Genomic DNA, 26,462 nt, shown 5'->3' on the forward strand with positions numbered 1-26,462 from the left:
TGTTTTCTAAATATACAATTGCAAAACTTGACAGTATTATAAGTGTTTATGCAACATGTCATGTAAGCAAAAAGTACTCTTGGTTGACGTTGTCTGATCCGCGGACAATTTTTCAATATCATGTCGACGGCATTTGAAAGAAATTTACTAAAAAGCAATTCATAACACATATGTCTACATCGTGAGAAAGTCGGCACCCTAATAATAACTCTGACGTGTTATAATGTTAATGTTGAATAATTACACCATTGCAACAAGTATCCGGCATAGTGGTATAATGCGGTTTTCTGAAGACATATAAATGCATTATTGTGGAACGTTTGCGGTGTGCGAACGCTATCATAATCACGTACATATCAGAAACGAAACCTTAATGTTAACTCATTTGGAAATGATGAAATTTAAAATTCAATTTCCGACAAATTGGAATCTACTATTGAGAGTTGATATACCTTAATAACAAGATATGGCCATCACATTGTTGTCATATTTTCAACATCTGTCAGATTTGTCCAAACTTTAAAGACCGGTTGGAAGCTAATCTTGCGCCTTTGTGTCAAAACAGAGATTTACATATCTTTTCATGTATCAATAAATTAGGGGTTGGACCCCATTCACACCGGATTGGGTTAAAGGGCACAAGATAAACTAGTTAACATACGACCTTTGGTCAACTTTGAGGCATTTCCGTTTGACCAAAACATTGCATGACACAACACAAAAGACCAAACAGACCGCTAATGCCATACCATACTATTAAGCATTATGTTTTCAGAGTATTAACTGCATAGGATAAGAATTCCCAGAAAACTTTGACATATTCCAGTTGACTTGTTCCGACAGAAAAACTATTTTAGACCTGTTATCCATCTCAAATCTATTATTTCTGCTTAAGGTTTTGGTTGAGTTGACTTTTTTTGATAGAAAATATTATTCATCACGACATGTATGAACAAATTATTAATCCATCATCAAAAATTTTCTTTCTAATACCGGGCCGACGTGGTTTAAACAATTTCGTCGAAGTGGGTGTAACAAATTTAACTAATGTGTGTGACAAATCTAACTGACGTGCGCTTTTCGCTTTTAAAAGCGAAACACACTAGATCAGAAAGAAGAGTTTTTGACTTCATTAAACTTTTGGATGTAAAGTGTCTGCATCGTTAATAATGTCAACAAAAATATGTGAAGTAGTTAATGTTACTAGGCGATAACGTTTGATCTTTCAATGTGATATACTACCAAAGCGGTACATAAGAAGCTATAGGAGTTTTTAATAAAGTCCTATGTACTAACATGTGTTTACTTGATAGTGAAGTACGTTGAAAAGTTAAGATGAGAAATCGTTGATTTACACTGTTTGCTAGATGTCTGAAACTTCTCACGTACAGTAAAGTTACTTAATTGTGTTAACCATTAAGATTAAAAACGTCCATTTACCCCCAATTTATTTGGGATTTACCGACATATGTATTTCGCCGCCACCCTTGTACTACATACATACCCTTTTGACGCAAATTTAAACAATCATCCACGCCCTCAAATATATCTTACTTCAGACATTTATTCATGCGACCCACATTATGAAACGATCCTTTTCTGTTTGTTCAACTCAAAGTATGACAAGCTTATGATTCATTCTAAACGGTAGCAACTTAAGTGTTACTACAACTGAATAAAAATTTCCCCGCGCCACTCGAATTTATTTCAAAAATAACAACTACGATGATTCAAAATACTAACGAAAACGTCGATGCAAAAATCGCCAAGTTTGAAATATTTATAAATGTACTAATTGTACCATGCTCACCAAACATGAAAAATGTTATTCGTCAGAATACTTGTTATTTAAGTACTTTTGCACCTCTAAAACATAAAATAGCCGCTAGTCAAAAAGCTCGTTTAGTAAATTACCCATGAAATGACGTAGTTCAGCCTTTCAAGCTTTCCCCAAATTATAAGTCTGTTTACAACCAGCTAACACGCAAAGAATTTTAAATTATAAAAATCTCCTTTGACGCTTGTTGTGCAATTTCACTGGCCTTATACTTATTATAATTACCCAGGTTATATCATGCCATATACAAATATATGCCAACTATATGGTACAATACAACTTTTACGTGAGGGCATATTTTTACTTCACAATTTTTGCCAAGTAATGCAACATAATCCATAGCTTTGTCCCACATTTCTTTCTTGAATGCAGAATCAGAGTTTACGTGTTTTACGGGGTCGTAACAACAGTTTCTTTTACTTGGTAACCATGTTTGAAACTCAAACCGGATCGTTTTACCTAGAACCAGACCCAATCTGCAGCCAACGTGGGTGGTCGATTATTCAATACTTTAAATTTAAGGTCATAATTTCAAAACTAATTCAACTTCCGTACTGAACTAGTAGAATAAGTTTATTTATCGTTTTTTTTTTACAAAACCATTAAATTCGTAAGAGATAGAAATGTCTTTTCGATTGGAAAATACATTTATTGCCTTGCCGTAATACCTCTAATGAGATATGTGGTTAATTCACATATGAAATTATTTCTCAGTCAAGAGTTCGATTAGAGATCCGGCTTTAAATCTATATTTAATGACCTAAGTGATTTTGACCGCTGGGGTTATAATGTAATCATAATGTCATTACGCCTCAGAAAATAATTCAATCAAATCTTTCAAACTTTCGTGGTCAATTACACTACACAACACAGTATACGATTTCTGACAGTTTTCAATAAAAACAGTTACTTTCTCAAAACTTAAATGATTCTCTTAGGATGGATCTATCGTCATGGTCAAAAGTCAAGTTTAAATAACAAACTCTTTTTTTTGACGGGATCAAATTGGCCTTGTAATACACTTTCGAGTAATATGTAAATTCAACAGAGATTTACCTTTATATCAAAATAAGTAGAAAATAAAGTAATCGAATTGCATTTCAATAATATTTTTCTAATAATTAATAAAATTGTGTTTGATTTTATGTTTAGTTAGATTTGCAAGATGACATTTCAATATTTAAATTTAGGAATTATTAAAACCTCAACTGAGTGAAAGAGTTTATAAGTTGGCGATCACTTTCTCAAATGAAATCACACACTTTCTCATTGTAATATTCCTTTCTTCCGTATCCAAAACAAAATCGCATTCGACACAAACAATTTCTACCCCGTTTCGATTTCATTGTGGGATTATAATATATCCTCACCGGATAAACAAAATAAGGAATTCATTTAATTGCCCAAAACTTGAGAAGATCTGTTGGCGACCAGATAAGGATTTGGACTATTAGTGTTACTGCACACAAACATCTATGACGTCGAAGCAGGTGTTTGTGCCCTAAGGAGAAAAATGGGGTATTGTTTTTGGACCTCAGTAGCGACTAGTAGCGGTCGAGACAAACCAAAATTAATGTTCCGTATATAACTACGTTTTATTATTACAGAATTTTTAATTTCCTGCAAAACAATTGCTCCGGCCGTTTTAAATATCATGGGTTAAACACACAAAATTGGTATACATTTAAAGATCACTATAGGGCAAAAGAATTTTAGTTGTTGAACTTTTGATACTGATTTTAGAAACAGAAATATAAAATTCTGTTTTCAACCTTAGCTTGTAATATGAATTGCTCTGTAACCCGTGGATGCAGTTCAGCTTATTTTACGTTGCTTGCGTGAGAGGAATCAAGTAAAATTAGTCCCCTTTCCTGATGTAAGTTAGGCGTGACAGCTCTCGACACGGAATTCGTTTTGAGGGGTTCTGGATGAATGCAACCCGGCTAAATTATCTCAATAACTTGGGAGATTTTCTTAGATAAATGTTTGTAGTAGATTACGCTTTGGCATTATATTAAATATTAGAATATGAATTAGAAATTTGATTATGAATATTTTCATTATAGCCTTTCAAATAATATATACAATGACAAGATAAATAAGAATGGTCCAATCTCCATATTATATTTACGATACCATCTCTTTCAAGCAGCTTTGTGCAACTGACGGATACGGAGTAGGAAGAAAGGACTTGCAGTTCAGTACAGAATACTCTATTACCCTTAACACTGAATACATTCAAGTTCTGCTCAGCTTTCATTTAACAACTTTTCCTAAACATCTATTATATTAGAATGGTAACCCTAGAATAAGTATTTGTTTCTTGTACAAATGTGGTATCGAATAATTAAACAGGTATTCATGGAATGTATCCAATGCCTTCTCAATAGGGTATTATGGTAACGCTACTTCACCTCTTCATCCATTATTGGAGCACTTAAAATATGACATGAAATTCATCAATTTTATGATAACAACGGAATTACCGTATAATAAAGTATGAATTTCAATGCGATACTGTAAAATCGCATTGAAATAAATTTAATGAACTTTATTCTAATTTCAATTCCTAGTTATGGACAATGATTGGATCTGATTGGCAGTTTTTCCTGCATCCAAGTTTAAAAATTCAATGCGATCATTTGGAGGAATTCTATCGCATAAATAACCTTGAATATGTTTAGGTGTAGTTTTCTAACAGCATCATGTAAGGTTGATGTACCCTCTGTCATATGGTACCATATTCTTTGTACAAATACCGGTTGAGATAAGCTAATATATATGTCAACTAACTCTCAATGTTCTGGGTAATTTATTATGGCACACTCGAAAATCCTTTTTCAACTTCGACAGTTGAGAGACAACCTACTGGAAGCTTTCGTCGTCTTATAGACTACCGATACTGATAAGCACAGACTCAGTGTTGACAAGGTTTCACTGTTGTGGGACGAGTTAGGTATTCCTTATCATAACCCACCGGCAGCCACTTCAAACTCTTCAACATTTTGTACACTTGCCTTATTACAAACAAAAATTTAGGGGATGGAGTTTACTTTTCTAATTAGTACAAGTTAACAAAAATGTTGCAGTTCACTGCGAAAAATTTGCGCTCTCGAACAAGCGGAATTAAAGACGGAAAAAATCCAAAAAAATCACAGTTTGGCGCACGCCACATTCTCATTTGTTATGTGAAAATTATAGGGTGCTTATGTCTTAACGGTTTGAAGACCACACAAATCTGATAAACAATATCCCCCATTTCCGCATCAAAACTCTAGAGAAGCCCGACTACCAGAACCATTTAAATTAAAATTTCATTGAATTGTCATAACCCAGATCTCCTTTGAGAATGTCCAGATGTGGTAAATGCATCTCATTTACCCTCTGCGTTGCCATGGTTTAAAGTTTTCACCTTTCCTTGAACCATGACGTCATTGGAATCGGATATCCGCGACACGCGTTATATGATAATGTAAAACTTGGTTCTGCATAATTCTAACCACCTACTAAGCTGAAATTAATCTTTTTGTCTTCGGAAACAAAGTTATTTTTATTGCGAACTTGGCTAATAATAGAAATCGTACTAAGAGACTGGCATAGTTTCAGCGAATTGCATATTCGAGAGACAACCATATCAAGCCTGAAATATACTTTAATAATACTTTTCTTAAACTTCGTCAATTGAATAATTATCACAAATTCCGATGGTCGTGTTGAGTGACTCAAAACACTCTTGATAGATTGCCAGGCTGTTGTCACTAATAACAAATAAACAAACTCCGGTACGAGATCGCGTTTTCCGGACTCCGCTACTAATCCGTACAAAACAAACAGAAAATTTAATCCGGTATTGGTGCCTCCCTTATCAGTTGTGTCATAATGTCTATACAATTTAATTTTTGTATCCAGTTACTGGAATTTCTCACTTTTTATAAAATTGGCGATGACAACATTGCGGTTTAATAAATAGTCTATATTTCTGTAATGGTTTGATTTACTCGCATTAAAATTTAAATCCCTAAGTCTTTATTTGATTACAAATTTGTGTAATCTGTGTTTTGTGTTTTGTTCCAAAGTCTTCAGATCAAAAAAGTTCTCTCAGTTTTCGCTGTTACCATATTGATTTGAATGGATTATGGTCAATACAATTAAGTGTCACCAAGGTCTCCAAAGTTCATGACTTGATTGGTGGGCATAAGCTGTTTTTTCGGCCAGTATTATCCGGTATTATCCGGATTTATCATCATAATATTTACGAATAACGATTCTTTTGAAGACTTTCTGACGCACTTGAAGCTAATTTGAATGTTAGATTGACAGGGTCACAACATTTAATCAATGTCGTTTGTTTTAACAGTCAGACCACCACCACCTGGCAAAGACGAGACAATCGAACCGTAAGTATTATTTTGTATATTTTGTCAATTTAACAACTTGTACGATGTTTTAGCTTACCAATTTGCATTTTTCACAGAATTATTCCTGCTGGTAAATGCGAACCATATCAAGGACTTGCATGCGCTACTTTCCTTGCTGGAAGACACGTTTATATTGACCCGTACCAGAATCAAATAGATATGGAGAAATCAATGTCTTTGGCACTGAGTAGAATAGGTGAGTACCCTTGTAAATTTAGTTTTGTCGGAATGTCGGATAAAAATCTTCAAGTTAAATTCAACGTAATTTTAATACCGTGGTGCATTTAGAAACTTATTAACCAATGTGTATCAGCAAGTAATTTAATGATTCCGTTTCTTTCAGCCGATCCTGATCTCGTATCCCAGACATGCCAACGACATGCTATACCTGCTCTTTGTTATTTTGTCTTCCCTGTTTGCGATAACGGAGATGAAGTTTTGAGAGCGATCAGGGGGAAACAAACTGCAGAGGAAAAAGCGACCAAACTCTGCCGAGAAGATTGTGAATTGCTTATGAATGACGTCTGTAAAAATGAATTTAAGAACCCCGACGACGATGTTTTCATGGAGGTAGGGTACAAACCAAAAACCTTTCATTAATGAACAAATGCTTCATGTACTGGGCGTATGTTAATTAAAAAATAAGCATCGATTTAAACATCTTTTCGTCTATTACAGCAAATCGCGGCCACAGCAAACTGCTCCCAACTCCCACCGACCACAGCAAGAGGTTCTGAATGCATGAAAGTCGGACTGAAATCAGTTGTTGAAAAGCAACACACATGCTACAACGGTACCGGTTATGAATACAAAGGAGTCCAACGGAAAACAATTTCTGGAATCACCTGTAAATCTTGGCCTTTGGATTTAGTGCAAAAGGTAATAAAATAACCGGATTCGTGATTTTATCTGACTAATTTAATTTAAATATTTTACTCGTTTTTAGAAATAGCAATATTCCCCAATATTCTTGTGCTAATAATTCACTTATTTCTGTAGCATACCGAACTCTCTGGAGGACACAACTTCTGCAGAAATCCTGGGCACCTTGAACAACAGCCCTGGTGTTTCATTGACGAAGCCAGAAAAACAAGAGAACTATGCGATATCAGTAAATGCGGTAAGTTATATAATCTCACTTGATATTTTTGAATCGAAGTTTCATACAACAAAGCCTTACAAAGTATTAGAGATATAGCTACGACAATTTATATCTGGCATGGCAAACTACGGCCCGCGGGCCAAATCTGGCACGTTGGGTAATTCAATCTACCCCGTCTGCTGCTGACACATCCGAAATAAAACAAAATTTTGCTGTTTAAGCTGAAAAATAGCTCAAGAAATTTGTTGAAATTGCGAATTGTCATGGCAAGAGGCTCATTGTTTTCCACTTTTGTAATACTGTAATTATTGTTCATATAATGTAACTTTATAGGACACGTTACATGGCCCGCCAGTCCAGGTGGGGACAATTCGTTAGCCCCTGGTAAAAACCTCGCCCGCCCCTGCAGTATATGCATAAGACACAACGTAATAAATGATGTATTATTTTTATACAGCTATCCCATCGTCTGGTTCTGAACTCATCACTATACTCATCCCAAGCGTCGCCATCCCGTTGTTGATCGCCTGCATTGGCGCTGTTTTCTATTTCTGTTGTCGTAACAAAAGGTCAAAGGGCATCCCAGGAAAGCAAGTTAAAAATTCTACGATGCCAGGAGTCGAACTCTCACTTGCAACTACAAAAAATGTAAGTTTTATTACACTATTGTGTCATAATAAAGCCCTGGACTGTATTTAATTTGGTTATCTTACGTAAACAACGAGAGGATTTAAATATAATAATGTAGTCATCTTTGACTCCAAGTTCGTCGACATTTGGGTTAAACCTTCTACCTATCTGTTTACAGTTGACTAAAGTTCCTCATCTAAACCCGCAATCTCTACACTTTACGATGGATCTCGGAGACGGACAATTTGGAAAAGTCTACAAAGCTCAGCTCGCACAAAACATGAACTTCAACTCAAACTTTCCAGTAAGTAGAACCGAGATTATTCCGACTAAATCTGGTTTCAACTGGATCTAACTTGTACTAACTGGCATGCTGATCGGCGCTAATATACCAAAGACTCTAAAATGGACTTTGCGATAAAGTTCCGCGCGTTCCGTAGTATCAATGTTATGTATAGGTGCGATACAATCTGAAAATGTTCTCAGCCTTCGCATATCCTACAAACTAAAATGGCTGGTCTGCAGATTGATGAATTGCTGCTAAACTACTTCAAACCGAAGATATTCACTGTGATGATGAATGAAAGACGAAAACCAATTGCGGCCATTCTGCCTTAAAATGAACTGTGGACTGTCAAACCATTTACCGCTTTGGCATGCGACTAGCCATCATTGAGCTAAACTGCCAATTGATGCATTAAATTGTGCGCGAATCCTACCTAACTTGAACTATATATGATTTATTTTATTACCACTTGGGGAATCTGTACTGGATAAAATTACCACATACTGCGTTATACATCGTTATATTAGTAGCATGTTTTGTATTAGTTTCATCAATGTCTTAAGTTATACTTTGACAAATGAATCAATTTCAATAACTGTGAAATATCAGATAATTTGCATGTTCTTTACAATGATCCCGAGATGCTTTCGACCTCGCTCATACAAAATTGACTCGTGGATTATCATTTTCTACCGGAAATTGGCAACGATTAGCAACATTTTTCGGTTCTTGCGTGAAAAAAGATTAAGATCGCCAGCCCATGCGGCACAATAAATAGTACCGGTATTTTGAATGGCACAGCCAAGATATTTGGCCGAATTGTTACGTTAGAAGTTGTTTCATAAATTCAAGTCTTCCAAAAATGCCAATAAATCAGCACAGTTCGTCACCGTTTGTCGTCGTAACTGAAATCCGATCTGTGTAGCAACCTTGGCTAGGATTGCCTATCTGCGGTCAAATCACATTCCCCCGACATGGTAATATCCTACTTCATATTTATCACATTCTATGGCCTCTTTGTGCTTGAATTGATTACTTTGCCTTTTGTGCTTACCTTTGTAATATTTTATTCTTCTTTTAATAATTTTGTTTTTATTGTTTCATTTCCTTTTCGTTTTATTATATTTTTTACTTTTCTTGTAACCTTGATATCCCGAATAAATTCATTCATTTAGAGAACTTGATAGTTTGTTCAATGTTGTGTAAAATCGGTGATAGGCAGACATGGCGGCAATTTTCCAAATAGCCTTGGAGCAATTGGGTAATTTGTAAATGTCTGGGTCGTTCGCAAGTTATACATTATGCAGTGTATTTATAGATACCAAATTTACCTAATCGCTTTCCTGTGTTATGTTTGTTTTGGATAGTATGTGACGTGACCGTTTAATACTTTATTTAAAATGTATGCACCAAAACAATATATCTTGAATTAAAGAAATGAAAAAAAGGTTCCCTCAGATATTATTTGTATAGTTTGCTAATTGCGAGCTGTCTAAACTAAACTAAAGCACTATGTCGAATGCATGAAGTTAAATCTGAGTTACCTAATCAGTAGTTGGTAAAAGCCCACAGTGGTTAAAAGCACCAATAGTCCTATCGAAATTTTGAATATTAAATTTTCAATTTTTCCAATGTTCACGCCACACTACTTATCAATCCTGCTATCTTGAATAAAGAAGTAGCAGGTACGCCCAAAGCGTTGCGACCTGTGGTAAAAGGTTATGCTACATTTGTCGGCGTGTCAACCAGCTTTATAACATGTAAAACAAGTATTATACATTTTTCTGTATCGACGCAATATTTTAGAAATTTACGCGAGGTACTTACGAAAGGTATGAAAATAGCCTTTGTTATAATGTGTTGAAACAAAAAAAGGATATTTAATCAAATTCCACGGGTCTGTGTCACGCCTTACTTCGTTAAAAACAACTTGAGGCAGTGGAATGCATTTGAAATTACGAATTATGAAGTATGGACCAATTTGAAACAGGTCAATGATTACTAAACTTCTGTACTGTGGTATATGATTATTACTGTTATTACTTTCATCAACCAAATCATGTTATTGTCCCAGAAACAAGAGACTGGTGATGTGTATACCAGCGATACATGATTCGATCTACTTCACGTTTATTGATAACGTTTATTCATGTACTCTGGTGGTCACCCGAAACACTATTCAAAAAAATATTATTTGTGATGATTGGCATGCTTCCTTTTGATTCTTTTCAGCGATTGTGTCAAACCCGATGTAAAAATTCAATCACGGATTTCATGCCTCGTGTTGATTGACATTCGGTTTTCTTATTATACTTTGGGTAGCTGTGTGGTTTTTTAATCGAGCTTTATCTAATTATTATTGCATCAAAATGAACTTATCATGGAATTTTATATTTAGATAATATCGGGGCTATATACCTTGTCGCGTGTTTGACATATCACGTAGGTTTAACAGCTTATTGATAACATTGAGATATTTTTAGCTGAATCTAATGTGGAATGTTGGAAGCATTGATGGATTGTTTATTTAATAAATTTGAAAATAAAATAAGAATAATGAGATTAAATATTGAATTATTCAACGTGCATTATTAGCGACAAAACACAACTTACATTAATCAAATATATGGATATCAAGCCGTCGCAATAGGCACGTATAGGAACGCCCTGGTGAAGTGAATCTTACATTCATCACCCAATCGTGCATAGAAAGGTCTCACGATGCCAATACTGTGCTAATGAGCCGCGTACGATATCATACTATGTAAATATTAGGCAAAGCCAATTGCCCTCGCCAGGAAATATTCAAGCACAATCGGGCTTCCGTTTTTAATGGAGCATATTATATCTAAAGTCGACTATTTCCGTGCAGTGTTTACTTGTTTAATCGAGAATTTTTGTAATGATTTTAACATAATGTTGATTCTGATCATAATTATTAAACTAACGGTGAAAATAACGAAATTGTAGACTCGTCTTTTTTAATAAATTTGTAGTTGTACCTTTCCGATGTAAAATGACCTAACGCCATAAAATCGTTTAAAAATAAAACAAATTATCATAAAATCTTGTAATTTGCCATGTTTCCGCTATCCGTATCAAATCCTATTACAACAAAACCATAATTTTCAACTTGTTTTGTAGCCATGTGTGGTACGAAAAATAGAACTTCACTGAAAACAATCTAATTGAAAAATTATACCTCCAGCAAAGATGTTAATTAGTTTCCTTTAAACATCATCATATTTTTGGGTGGTCGTTTACACGGTCGCTTTCGGCACATCTTTTCCCTCTTTACTATGGATATAATTTGGAAGGCATAAAACTCTTATTTTTTTCTACTGGATGTCGCCTCAATCTCTGTTCAATAGCATCAATACTTTCTATAGTGATAAGTATCTTTACGATGTATTCTACAATAAAAAAAACATTTATATCGCTTTCCCGATCTTATGTATCTGATCTAACATTGATGTCGAGATAAACTTCAAAAAACATTTGCAATGAACCAAAATCGAAATTTGTATTCAGCATTGAGTTTTTATTTAGTTTGCAACAATCATCGAATGTCATTCAGTTTTTCCAATAATACATTCTCCCGTTTCTTCTTGTCGGCGAGTTTTTCTGATCAATTATTTCTTGTTTTTGTGAAATACAAATACGAAATATTTATGGTTCAAAAACATGTCGAACTTTAATTTTGGCTTCGTAGATTTAACGATAACTATATTTTGTGACAAACGATTTCCAGTAGTGTTTATAATATTAAATATGTAGATTTGACGATAAAGGTAATGAGTAACAAGTCGATGCTCAAAAAAGTTTCACTGAGGTCAATCTTCACCACTTGTTTAATGGCGATTAAAACAAAAATTAGACAAGGCGTTTACTTATATGATAAGTTTTCTAAGTTGCGTCCCATGGTGCTTGGTTCATATTTGGTTCAAACACGTAAAACGGTATTTTACGATTATCTCCAACAACTTGATATAAATATTACTAAATTATAACGAGTTTTCCTTAGTTTCTAATAGGAATAGTGCCTTTTATTTTCGACACGATATTGTGGTAGATACATTTCTCCTGACATTGTAAAACAAGCGCTACTGTAAGATATTCATCAAACATGGATTTAATTATACTTCCAAGTCGTCATTCGCCGCCTTCAAAGTCCGACTCGAAGTAAATCCATTACAAACAATTACGACCCAAACCACCTTCAGCTTATACGAACAACACTCTTTGTTTATAGTTTACTCATTGCGGCATTTCACCCAATTCAGACTTAGAATTACTTTGAGACAGATACTAATAAAATAGCGATGGTTAATTTTCTCTATATTTAGTCATTACCTATAACTTCGTAACACTCAAAAACAATTTTTTTTCCATTATTCAAGGTTGCTGTAAAAACTCTCAACGAAGGAGCTTCAAAATACCAAGTCGAAGAGTTTCAAAGAGAAATGGAAATTTTTTCGGAATTACAACATCCTAACGTTGCATGTTTAAAGGTATATATATATATTTTGCATTGATGTTTAAAAAACTTTAAACATACGTTCATGATGTAAATCCTAGAAGTAGCAATGATACAAATGTTCTAGTTATTAGAATGAAATATTTCGAAACTCAACATTCAAGCGATGTTGTCCTCACAAAAATCATGTTAAAATCATTTTTTCGGAACATTCTAGCGCTGTTCCTTTTTCAACTCTGACAACGACGCTACTGCACAAACAACCCATTCTGATTTTTGAGTCATATTTCTAATTTAATTAAACCGAAAGATAGATAAGCGACTTAAAGCAGGTCAGAATCTGACAAATATCTCTAGAGAACGCTCACCTGTGAACAATGACGTCCACAAGATTTATGTAAATAGCATGTCATATACCGTGATAAGAAAAAGAATTTTTATGATTAATTTTACGTTTTATTGGCAAAATATACGGGAACTGATGGACCATAAAATATTTATCAAGAATTTGAAATATTTCCAATAAAAACTGTTACAAAACCTACCAGTAATTAGCTTTTTATATACTTGGTTTATATATTTTAATTAGCCTTAATTTACATAGGAAGTGATGATGATAAGTAATGATTCTTTCACGTAATATTACTGCTGAGGAGTACGGCGTGTTTGCAAGTTTGTCTTATGCTATAGTGCTCATTCAACCCCATCGATCTTGGCATATGACTCATAAATGTAAAACTTGAACCTTGACTTTAACATTGTTTTTCACACCTTACAGGCGGTAGTCGTTCAGCCAAATCGTCGTTGCATGGTGTTTGAATATACCAACAGGGTCGACCTTCATGAATTTCTCAGCCTCCATTCACCGCACTCTGACGTTGGAGTTTCTACCAAGATGTCAAGCAGTGCCAGCAGTCAGGCATCGAGTTCACTCGAACCGAATGATTTCATTATGATGATGTCCCAGGTAAATATTTGATAATGTGAACTCAAATCCCCCCCCCCCCCCTTCATTCTGACGAAAGTGGGTCCTCAAACACGGTTTTGTTTTCAAATTATGATTTGCTCCTAAATACGAAATGGGCTCGATCAATCAATTCTTCTCAGAATATTGGTTGCAGATGTAAACATATGTCTACCATATTTGCAATTTCGAAGTTGCGTTAATCAACGAGGAAACTGACTTTCTCGAGTTTGCGTGCCCTTTTTACACAATAGATATCACTTTATAACTTGTGCCAAGCCACAACGTATTCTTTGTAAAGGTTTCAAATAATCCCTTTCAATAATATTTCCCGGTAATGATATGCACAACTCAAACGACCTTCTAAAATTTCAAACAAATTTGCTGTCACTACAAACCAAAATAATAACTGAAAAATAGTGTACATATTTACCCCACTTCAAAATTCAAACGGTTTATCTACTAGAGTGTAAAATATGTCTCCGGTTGGTATTTGGCTTCCGTCGGGAATATTTGTCGCTAAACTAACTATACTAATATTCCGTAGAAGTCGTAATGCCTAAATTACTATATGCGTTCATGGTGGGCGCATAAGTATATTATCAAAATTGTATCTTCCGAATGTGATTTAAGGGGCCAAAGGTTATGTTGATATGAAATGCTGTTACAATAAACTTAACGGTACCGTCCGAATGAACATAGCACGAAACATGAAATTACATGGCAAGACATTTAGGCTTCATAGATATAAAAGTGCGAATTAAATACAAAATTTGAATCAAACAATACTACATTTATTGAAATACATCGTTTCAAATATCAAAGCGCTTTGCCTATTAGTTTTCTAATACATATTATCACCTTAATTTTAAAATATGATATTTCATAACAGATTGCTTCTGGAATGGATTACCTTGCTTCTCGAAATTTCGTGCATCGCGACTTATCAGCCAGGAATATTTTGGTCTGCCAGAACAACATTCTTAAAATCTGCAACCTTGGTGTCGTCAGAGATTGTTACCTCTCAAGTTACTACAGATCACCACAAGGAGGAAATATGCTTCCAATCAGGTAGAGAGAAATTTTTAACCGTGCATTTATACTTCTTTAGTAGTGAATTATTGATATATATATATGAAATCACCATACTGAGACCAAATAAGAATAAAAGCCACTTTTAAATATTTTCAATTGGATGACTGAATCTAAGTAACATAATCCCTGAATAGATTATATCAGGATTATGAATGAAGTCTAATTTCCTTTTCTTCAGGTGGATGGCCCCAGAATCACTCACTAACAACAACTTTTCAACCAAGAGTACTGTCTGGTCTTTTGGAGTCCTAGTTTGGGAAATGTTCAGCTACGGTCTTCAACCATATTGTGGATACAGCAATCAAGAAGTGAGTATATTTTTCTAAAATACTTTAGTTTGTACACTGTATTTTTCCTTGAAATTCGACCATGCCTTTGAAAATATATGATGATTGAAGATGGGGTCACATTTATACAAATGAATATTGCTAATTTCAAAATTATTTTACAGGTTTTGGATATGATTACCAGATTTCAGCTTCTTTCCTGTCCAGATCAGTGTCCCGCTCGTGTTTACACACTCATGCACGAATGTTGGGCTCAGGATCCTAACTGCCGACCATCTTTCAAGGTTGGTTACCTTTTATTTTTTGTTGATATCTAACGTATATTAATCGTAGATTGGACCAATTTTTAACTTGGCAAACAAGTCACGAATAAAATTAAAGTTTAATTTACTGTCTTATTCATAGGACATCCATGCCAAATTGTGCGGATGGGAAGGAGCAAATGCGACCAGAATGACTTCACAACTTGCACGTGGAATTCATAGGCAACTCACCAATATTATGAAAGAAGGACAATACGGACAGTATTCAAGCATGTAAGTTCATATTTATAGAACTGAGGCTGTAAGAAATTTGCATGAATGAATGAACCTGTAATAATATAAACTACACAAACATCATAAGTAATATTCGTCAGCTGAGACTGATAGATATAGGCAAATGTAATTACAAATGTCAGAGGTACAATTAAACACACTCCAGATGTAGACGATTCTGTTTACCGCAGAAAACGTCATTTTTTGTTTAGTCCTATTCTTTAACAAATTCTGTATCTATTCACAGGGAAACTGCCAGCATTCCAAGCTACAACACTCCTTCGCCTCCACCAACATATAATGCAGTTACCGGGTTTGCAAATATCTCTCAACAGTATTCACAGCCAGCAGCTCCAAATGTAAGTCCCGCCTCTCAAAACGTATTTAGCCAATCATCGCCTGCTACAAGTTCTTCCGCACCAGTGTATCAGGGACAACGACTAGTAGTCGATCTGCAGGGATCCCAAGACCCAACACAACTCTCACATAGCTTCACACCGGCAGGTTTTATGAACAACGAGGGCCAGAACTTTCAGCCTAGATATTACGCCGATCAATCCCAATACGGAAATTCAAGAAGGCCAACACAGAGCAGTCGGAGTACTAGCAGCTGTGCATCCTCTTGCAGCGAATATGGGCCAATGACCAGATCTAACCCCGCCGCATTGATGGTATATAATCAGCCACAGCAACAGTCATTTCAATACGGCGTGCCACAACCACAACAAAAGTTTTATGGCGGCATAGACTACCCTGTGACGTCACAAGCATACCAGCCACAACCTGGTTACATGCAACAGCACAGGCGTCCTCTCAGTGGAGTTATCGAAGACGATAATGGAGTCGACAATCTCAACCATAGTCGTCTCCAACCCCCATCTGCTGCAGTCGCTCCTTATTCAGTTTCTGGAACCAACAGCGATGGCGACAACTCTGTATTCTCGGCACAACGAAGTGTAAATATGAATACATCTGCAGTTACAGACTCGAGTCGCATTAGCGACATAAAATCGAATAATAATGATGTCAAACCGACTGTGTCATCAACAAAGATCCAAAATGAAGAAACTGAGTCTTCGACTTCGTCAACGAGCGCTGCAGCACCATCTTGCGACTCTGGATTACCCGTCGATGAGGAATCTGATCTTATTGTGTCAAATGCCAATCATTCAACTAATATAACGTCCCCACTGATTGCGCCTAAACCTTATACACCTAAAAATCAAAGCGCCAGATCTACCCCGAACAAGTGCAAATCGGATCGTAATTTTATAGCTTGATTTTATGGAATGTAGATCAAACAAGTGGGGTCAAAGTTCGTGTGACACGGGTGGATGAGAAACTGCCGATAGCCATGGTAACAAGGAGCCATTGAGGCGGAACTTCATGAACAAGGTAGCAATAGGAGCTTGCTTGGTGGCGAACGCAAGGGGATAGACATTTTCGCCATCGGTATAAACTCCATTTTCTGAATATCAATTAATGCGAATCGATGATATTTATTGAAAAAATACTATTTTACATCCCATAAATGTTTTATTACAAATTTTACTTCATTCTAAGTCTCCTATATCAACTATTTGCCTATCTTGAGTTGTAAATGAGTTTGAATAAATAACGTTTCTGGTTTTAATATTGATGTCTTTTAACTTTTACAATATGATACACCGTCAATTTTATAAGCTTTACAATTCTTTCAGATTATTAAAAAAAATGTCAAAAATCCCTCGTAACAGTAATTCACTAATTGTCTGTTTGTCTTCTTTGCGGCCCAAATTATCGGCCTAAAATGACCCGACACAATTGGAGCTGTAGGTATTACATCTCTTATAGAGAGTTGTGATATAGCAATAAAGTATGTTTCATTGGATTTCATATATATATAGATATATATTTGATAATACTCTGACATAAGGAATCGTTTTATGAAAAAATAAAGTATTTCGTCAAAGGTGGAATTTTATATTTAGTTTCTCTTTTTTACATTTTTCTGTAAATTGTTTACCTTTTTTATTTTATTTTTAGTAGATTTTATTGGTCAATAAAATGCGCACATGCGCAATAATGATGAATTTGTCAATGTTATTATGGTTATGGCTGGAACAATACAATCATGCCTTAACAAAAGGCTACCTAGTACCTATAGGTTCATTTTAGAGTAACAAATTGTCAATATTAATCAGTGTGACAAGCGATATATTCGCCTAATAATATGCTCACAAGTGTAATATTGCGGAAATAGTAAAAGTTAACAATCATCTCGACCAGTTGTTAGTTGTTTGAGCAAAGTATGGGGCCAAATTTGAATGTAGAATTTAAAATATAGAATGATACGCAATTCAATAGTCCTGCTGCACACTAACACACATGTATTAGTTTGCAACAGGACTATTGAATTGCATAGTATGGTCTGTTTACTCCTGCTACAGCACCCTTGTATTTTACGCATGCGAATCCACTAGCGCAAAGGCACTGAGGAAGGATTGGGAGTTCGTCTCGCGCAACCTCTACTGATAGATATATAGAATGAAACCACCAGTTTGTACGTTCAATTGATGCCACGTAATGAACTCAGTGGTTTTGCTATCTCAATATTGAAATATTCATGAAGCCCAAAATTGATGCGAGTGTTTTGTATTGAATATTGAAGTAAACCAGCATAGATACATATGTAAACATGAAAACTTGTTATTAAGGAAAAAAACACTAAAAAGCAATATAATCTGTCATCATTTCGCTTATACGGCACCCTGAATCCGATTAAATAAAAAAGTTGTTAAATACCAAATATTATTACTATATATTACTATATATCTTAATGCTGGTTCATTTCTAATAATAAAAAAACAACAAACCGTAATAAATTACACTCAGAAAGTTGATCAAATTTCCATAAACAACCTAAATAAGTGTGTTATCGGCATGTTTACAAATTTCCTAGGTACCACTGTTTCAAGAGTAATCGCGTGACTTTCAATAGGCATCTGGTTTATATTTCTCGAAACATCACGGGAAAGTGCGAATTCTGTAGCATTGCATTATTAATTCAAGTGTCTTTCTGCACACCAACAGTTTCTGTAACGTTTCGTCTGACCAAGGGGATACTTCTGCAGACCAAAAGAAATACATTTATGTTGTACAGCAAGACTCTTGAAATAAACAGAATAGTCATCTTTCATCTTGCTATAGTACCCTTGTTACAATATATACATACTGATCCACATACGCATAGGCAGAGATCGAGGACTGGTATTTAGTCCTCATAACCCCAACTGACAATTTTATTGTAATGTATTACTTCAGTAACAAACTGTTGCAACATTCCTGCTTCCTTTCGAATCAAGTTTGATGTCAGTGAAGTCAGTTCTCGTGTATAAACTACGTGACCCCTAGTTGGCTTCTGCAAAAAATCTTTCAGAACACCAGTTCTAGTTTCATTATATTTCAATCATTGTAACCGACTTGAACAACGCCGGTGTTTTTATTAAATACGATGGTTGTAGCAGTTGGAGTTTTACGAGACCAACTATATTTTGTTGTTCATTTGTCTTTGCACAAATGGATCCATAATTGTATAATATTGATTCTGTAGTAAAAATAAAGATGACATTCTATTTGATTCGAGAGTCTTTTTGCCAACGAACACAAATGATTTTTTGTAACGTTTCGTCTGATTAAGGTCAGACTTCTTCAAACAAGCTTATTTGAATTGATTTGATACCAATGCGCGGCTTTCGTGTTTATATATTTGAGCATTGCTCTCTTGTTCCAAATTATTAACCCGTTGGCGAATTCCGTATAATATCTGATATTGTTGTTACAACTGGTGTACGATATGATGCATTCGGTTTACATAAGTATCCTCTTGTTTGTCTCTCGTTATTCTGTTTTTGTATAATTTTAAATCCGCATTTTGTTCTTTTTAATCCGAGTCGAAAATGCTGCATGACGAAAAATGGTGTTCCCACTGATATCAGAACACCGATAAACATAATCAAGTAGCTTATGATACCACTGTCTGTGACTGGTCCATATACTAAAACCAGGATTCCAGCTGTCATTACCAAAAGTCCACATGGTATTGCAATCAGTGAAGTAACACAAAGTACCCGGTTGCAAGTTGAAATATTTGACATATTTGCCGTTGGAGACATTTTTAAATTTAAATATCCGTCAGATGGTGCACAAGATTCTAATTTTTTCCGTTTTAAGCGAAACAAATAAGAAGCCGTCAAATATCCAGATAAACGTAATCACACTAAGTTATAATACTCGAAATTGAAACTAATTGTAAACTAATTACATATTACTGGTATAAACCTTCTACTCCTTCCATATCTCATTCATATATTCAATTAAAATGTTGATTAGAGCTAAACCAGCAAACTACCATTATTATTTAAAGCTATAGGAATATGAAATTAACTTTAGGTTTGTTCCAAGTAGGACGACAAGTCGAAATGAGACTTTTGGACTGGGGGAGTCACGCGCGTTATGGACACAGTTGGCAACTTATCATAGTATTATGTATTGAACTGCAGGTAATTTCTCCTTGTCTACTACCTATTATTATGATCTTTCATATTTGCAGTCATATTTCGTTTCTGTTCGAAGAATCACAAATATACATGCTATTTCGCGGAGAAAGATTATGCTATTTTTATTTCACTTTGAACAATCGTTTAACTTAATATGGTAGATTTGTATGAAAGTGCAACTCAAAGTGGGATTTAGTGCTATCTCTACCTCGACCCTAATCCAAATTACGAGCTTAGAATACTTAACATTCATTTTTGAAAAAGTCAAATTGTCTACACTGGGAATATAATGTTTTAAAATAATATTTTATAAAATGCCTCTTTGCACAACACAATGGCACAAAGCCGAGAATATTAAGTAAGTGTACTTTTTACAAATAATATTTAGGTCATTGAATTTTTAAAAGAAATTACAAAATTTTACCATAGTATGCTATCTTAGTACACTCTCCTCGGGATATAATATTTGAAACGCCTAATTACTTATATTTTTTTTATAAACCAATGCTCAACAGTATTATAAAAAATAGGTTATAAATAGTAAATTATGGATAGGGAATTAATTGTGCTACTACAACGCAATATCAACCACTTGAGAACCGGCCAGTTATAGTTTGTGGTCTACTTTGTTAAGGTCTGATCCATGCCCTAAATTGCTGAATTGAATGTATAGAACTAAATAAGTGATATCCATTAGGGATGGAAAATGCAGACCTCACGCTGTAGTAGTATCTTGAAGTGGACCTCACGCTATAGTGTGATAGATCCTGGGCTATATTAGCACCAAAATAATATCAATAGTAAAACGGACTATTCAAGAGGAAATAAATGTTCTTAAAACTTCAACTATTCTCTGACCCTTAACATCTTCCATATTACCAATGTTTGCCATCGACTGTTGTGCTCTAATTTTGGCGCTCCAGAAGTGTTTGTACCAATATGAAGGTAACTAATTTTGTTCGCCTACTTTACATCAATTTGTATAAAGGGACTGAAGCCTATGGACAGGGGGTATATTCACTTGGATAACACAGACAGTCACCGAACTCTTAATAGAACTAAAATATGGAAAATCGGAATAAAATCATGGTCTAACACTAACCTGGTACACACACTACGGCAGTACCTGCTGTAATTCCACATGTTTACTTCAAAGAGGTGGAATAATTGAATTTGAATTCCCTAACCCTCTTCTGTCGCTCAACTATTATGACAAGATTTTGAATCAACGTCTCGTCGACTGTGGAATTCCCATTGGAACAAAGCTTACCCGAACAAAACAGGAATATGACACCGGACATAGTGTGTGTGTGTGCGTGTGGTATGAAAGTATATGGAGCTTTAAACAATTTAAGTCTTTTGCGTCAGACAATTTAAATTAAAACTTTGTATATGCCTATAATACTCTCTTGGTAGATTTCACAAAATCAACAATAGCGGGGAAAATGCTAGGGTCGCGTAAGATAGCTTTGGGTTGAAAATCAATGCCATAATTGCGGCATTTCATCTTTAGTATGCGTCTTTCATTTCTATATGCATGGCAGTTCATTAGAAAATGTTCTACTGTCTCTGGAACATTACAGAAATCGCAAAGTTCATTATTATGGCATCTTATTTTATGGAGGTGCTTATTTAAACGGCAATGTCCCGTCTGAAGTCGAAATAAAATTTTGTCCATTATTCGTGGTGACCAAGTGGAATTCTTGATGCTGTCTTCAATTGAGGGAAAAATTGTCTTGTAATGAAATGCTTGGTCACTGTGTATAAAATGTTGATCCATTTATTAGCGCAGAATTGTCGAATTTGTGATTTGACTTTGTTTTGTGATTGGGATAATCTTTTGTCCAATACGACTAGTGAAACACGCAAAATTATTTTTAAGAACAAAGAAAAATGTAAAATGATACAAAAGATTCTTTTCTCCTTATTTTTGAAATCACCTATAAAGCAATTAATACAATAATAATCAGTCGAATAAAAAGGATATTTCTATATTTCCATTTAATTTCACAATACATTTCCAAGTGTGTACCATAAATGAAAATAAAAAATAAATATCACATGGCTTGGACTAGGATACCGGTTGTAACCTAACACGAATTACTGTGAATTATAAGTAATATTGATGTAACTTTTAAACAGTATTGTCTTTTGTGGTCGTCGTAATTTAAAACTTAATTCTCAACAACTACTGTTTTTAATTTCAGTATGTGTCACAGTTTCACACAGCGGCGTCGCGAGAAATTTTCAAATTTTTAAATGGTGGTTCGGAAATTTCAAATTGCCAAGTTAGAGTCCGTTGATTTTCAGTAGTCTTGAGGGTCTAAAAAGTGTTCAAAGCTATTAAAAATTGCTGTGTATAATACAAAAAAATGTTGTTGTTTTTTAATTTTAAAATGGGGGGAATGGGTCCGACCCGCACACCTCTGGGTACGCCTGGGACATATTCTCATATCAATTTGTCGTTGGCTGTTTTTGTTTTACTAGCAAACAACTCAACTATATACTAAATAGTAAATACTTATATGAAGTCCTATTGTTAAGGGATTTTTAGTATACTTATGCCATTCTCTCTATATACACAATTTGTATTTATTCACAAACTTATAATCACATTCACGGCAAAATTACTCTATAACAAGACCATAGTTTAAACCAATAGAGTTTGTGAATGCGCACATCTAGTTTACTTTTTCTAATACCGGTTTGACATAAATTCAAGTTATATAAGTGATTTCCTAAGATTTTTTCTTGGGCATAGTCTGTATAATTAAAATTTGTTAAATATAATCTGTTTAAACTCCTAATTCATTCTAGAATAGTTTTGAATAAAAGGTTACTTTTTGGTGATATTTGACAGCAATATGACCGGCGATTTCGTTTATTTTTAGAAATGACCATAATCATGAAGGTTTTTCCCGCGTGAAACTTTACTGTTCTTCGAGCTTTGTCCTCTGAAATTATAATATGCTACAGATGTGATAAATCCCCATCTATCGAAAAGTTAAAACAAGGTTTGAGTACCCTCAAAATAAAGTTAATAATTGCAAAAATTGATCCGAAATTGTCTTACGCTTCAACCCTAAAATACGTTTTCCCAATTGCACGCAGTGACTTGCGCATCGCACTGACAAGGCGTGGAGTATGTGTGGAAAATTGTATGCAATTTGAATATAATAACCTTCTATTTCTGTATGTCTTGTATCAAAAATAAAAGAGTCATTGCTCGAGATATATGGATGTGCTTACTGTAATGAATAGTTACGATAATAGCTCTGGGAAGCCTGATTTAGTAGTTCTACAATGTTTTCTTGATTTAGAATATTTTTGCTATATTTTTAATAGTGATAATCAACTTTACTTTGACAAATTGGTAAAAAAAATTTACTTATCCACTACTATAACATCCACAACTTCGAACGGAGTATAGACGCGCAATGTCCATAAAACTTATATAAACTATGAAGGAATACGATTCATAACCAAATAAATTTTTTCCGACTTAGTGCCTTCTATTAATTAGTAGCTCATCTTCTAAACCGGTTTAATGCACATAAATAGGTGGAAACAGCAAAATGAGACGTCAAAACGTAACTCATAACAACAAAATTTATTACATTTTTCAACTATTTTATCGGTCGGCTCAATGTTCTTTCAAATATGGTTATACAGTATACACCTGCGTAATCATCGATATGATGAAAAACGCGCCCTTACAATAGTTGATACACTTAGATAAATGTTCCCAAAGGACACAGTAATAAACTTTGTTTGTTTAAAGGATCATAAATTTTCATACACAACTAATTAATGAAATAATGACTATAGTAGGGAGGTGTTAAATAGTTTTAAGGCCTCGTTGGCAAAAATCTAGGAGTTCAAAACACTCCAAATTGAGCCTTCGACTTTGGATACTTTTAAAACATGGCTCGAAGTCCACTATTATCAAAAATGTCAAACCCAAACTATGATTTTAGGGCCAAAGTTAGAATTAGGTTAATTTCGAGTCGCTCGTGAAAATTATTTACTAAAACGGGTGAACATCGGAAAGCCACTACAATAAATGCACGCAATCACGTAACAAATTGCACCAAAATTTCTCCCATATCCATTGAATAGATTACGTAGTGCGTCAATTATCGAATTATTTTTTTTAAATTACAATAAGCCTGGTTCTATTCTAGGAACACGTATACAATTATCTGCTAAATTTATTGGATTTATTTTCATACAAACTAAAAAAGCTTCCACAGAAGGAAGCAGTAGATGTGAAGTGATAAAAATTCAAGATAAAATTTCATAAAGAGTCCTGAATTATCGCTTTAAAATAAGTTACGACCTAAAAACAACGACTGAACAAAAAATTATTTTACTATTCTATTAATAAATATATTTTGCGGCTGCAATGTTCTTAATACTGTATGTTTGACAATATGCATGAAAATCTAAGATTGTTCACCGGAGGAATCAGTTACTGGGCATTAATCTGAACATCGATATTGCACAATTCGTCAACGCGAAATGCTTTTTATAAATGGACCATATCTCAGTACGAGCATTTACCCTATTGATTTTAGTTCGAAAATTTGAGATTTTACAACTTGTGTTGACCTGATGTCGAATAAATGCAAGTCCTTTCTCCTTGTTTTCTTTCTACTTCGGATTCGTATGTAGTAACTGCAGCATTATTGCTGTTTGATTAGGCCAAATCTTGTTTTCTCTAAATAAGGTAGACCATGATTAAACGAAAGCTTATCAATATACTTATGCTATTTCGTGGAAACAAATTATGTTATTTTAAGTTATGTTTATTTAGTCATTATTTAATACATGAATTCAAGCAAAATATGACACATAAACAGCTAAACAGATAAAACCATAAAACAAATCTAACCATAGCTATTTCTCCCGACAGAACGCAGCAGTTTAACAGTTTTATCAGCTTTGGGGTCTCGGAATAAGATACATACCGGGTGACGTAACCCCATCCTGTTCTAATTTGACAGTATATTTTGACATTAATAGAGAAATGCTTTGGAAAGTATAATTGACTCTGCGTAATACTAATAAACTACACACAATTTTCCGCATACTTCACGTTTTGTTATTGCCATGCCCAAGTCGCTGCGTGCCATTAGAATAGCGTATTTTGGGTTAAGGCGTGAATCAGTTTTGAGTCAATTTATGCAATTATTAACTTTATTTGAGAACACTCCAACCTTGTTCAAACTCTTCGATAGATAGGGATGTATCTATTTTAAGGGCGCTCCAGAAGTATGTGTACCAATATGGAGGTAACTAATTTTGTTCGTCTACTTTACATCAAGTTGCGTGAAGGGACGGAAGCCCATGGGCAGGGGGTATATTCACTTGGCTAACACAGACAGTTCTCAAACTCGTAATAGAAAAAAATAAGGAAAATCGAAATAAAATTATGGCCTGACCCTAACTTACACACATATTACGGGAGTACCATTTTAGGTTTAAAACTCATCAAACCTATAGTATATTATAATTTAAAAGTTTGGTAATGTAAAAAAATATTACCGCCTCTTTCTTGTTTCATGAGAAACGTTTATGACAGAGTCTGTAACTTGAATATCCCCAGCTTATTAGCTTTTGTAGATTAGTAAATCCTTAAGCGTATCAAACTATCACAAAAAACATCCATGAAGAATAATTTTAGCATAAGTGTAGTTAGTATAAGATTTCTGAATGGGGGAATAAAAATTAGGTATATTTATGATAATAAACTAGTTGTGCGAATGCTTCAGTATGAATGCTACATTAGTATGCAAAATTCAAACGACTCATTAAAAACAGAATCACGATTGTTGTTTATATAAGATATGTTATTGGATGGAGTTTCTCGATTGTTATCTGCTAATATATGACCTAAGATTCCGAATTTAAAACTCACCGCGTCATAAATTATGTCGTCTTTATTGTGATAAATTTCGACTAATAAACGTGGTTATCTAAACAGTGGTTATAATCGATTCCACTGTCTATTCTGAAGTGTTGAATAAAAGATTGAATGGTAGATGGATTTGTCTTCAAGAAAAAATGCGAATATTGAAATATCAGATATTTTATATTATTAATAAAAATAAAAATAAGTCCTCTCTGTTTGCTCGCCTGATCGCCGTACGGAAATGGAAAAATGATGGAACTCATAGAAAAGTGCTGAGTGACCGCTGGCGTCGCTTAAATCAATTTAAGTCAGCACTGTCATGAAAACAATTAAGCGGACAGAAAATACTGATTAGTATGTATGTGAACCGATAAAAAG

General features: G+C 34.5%; 1 protein-coding gene across 1 annotated transcript in view; it reads left to right on the forward strand.

Annotated features, from left to right (window-relative positions):
- Nucleotides 1–17,704, forward strand: part of LOC120338400 (inactive tyrosine-protein kinase transmembrane receptor ROR1-like) — a 36,899-nt gene extending 19,195 nt beyond the window's left edge. Inside the window, exons 6-19 of the mRNA XM_039406386.2 lie at nt 6,195–6,234; nt 6,312–6,451; nt 6,599–6,825; nt 6,934–7,134; nt 7,255–7,375; nt 7,815–8,005; nt 8,166–8,291; nt 12,674–12,784; nt 13,529–13,717; nt 14,607–14,785; nt 14,988–15,117; nt 15,261–15,380; nt 15,502–15,632; nt 15,880–17,704. Of these exons, the coding sequence (XP_039262320.2) occupies nt 6,195–6,234; nt 6,312–6,451; nt 6,599–6,825; nt 6,934–7,134; nt 7,255–7,375; nt 7,815–8,005; nt 8,166–8,291; nt 12,674–12,784; nt 13,529–13,717; nt 14,607–14,785; nt 14,988–15,117; nt 15,261–15,380; nt 15,502–15,632; nt 15,880–16,912 (2,939 nt within the window). The 3' untranslated portion in view covers nt 16,913–17,704. The remainder of the gene's footprint in view (nt 1–6,194; nt 6,235–6,311; nt 6,452–6,598; nt 6,826–6,933; nt 7,135–7,254; nt 7,376–7,814; nt 8,006–8,165; nt 8,292–12,673; nt 12,785–13,528; nt 13,718–14,606; nt 14,786–14,987; nt 15,118–15,260; nt 15,381–15,501; nt 15,633–15,879) is intronic.
- Nucleotides 17,705–26,462: the final 8,758 nt, after the last annotated feature.

This window comes from Styela clava, chromosome 10, assembly GCF_964204865.1.
Source record: "Styela clava chromosome 10, kaStyClav1.hap1.2, whole genome shotgun sequence".
NCBI lineage: Eukaryota > Metazoa > Chordata > Ascidiacea > Stolidobranchia > Styelidae > Styela > Styela clava.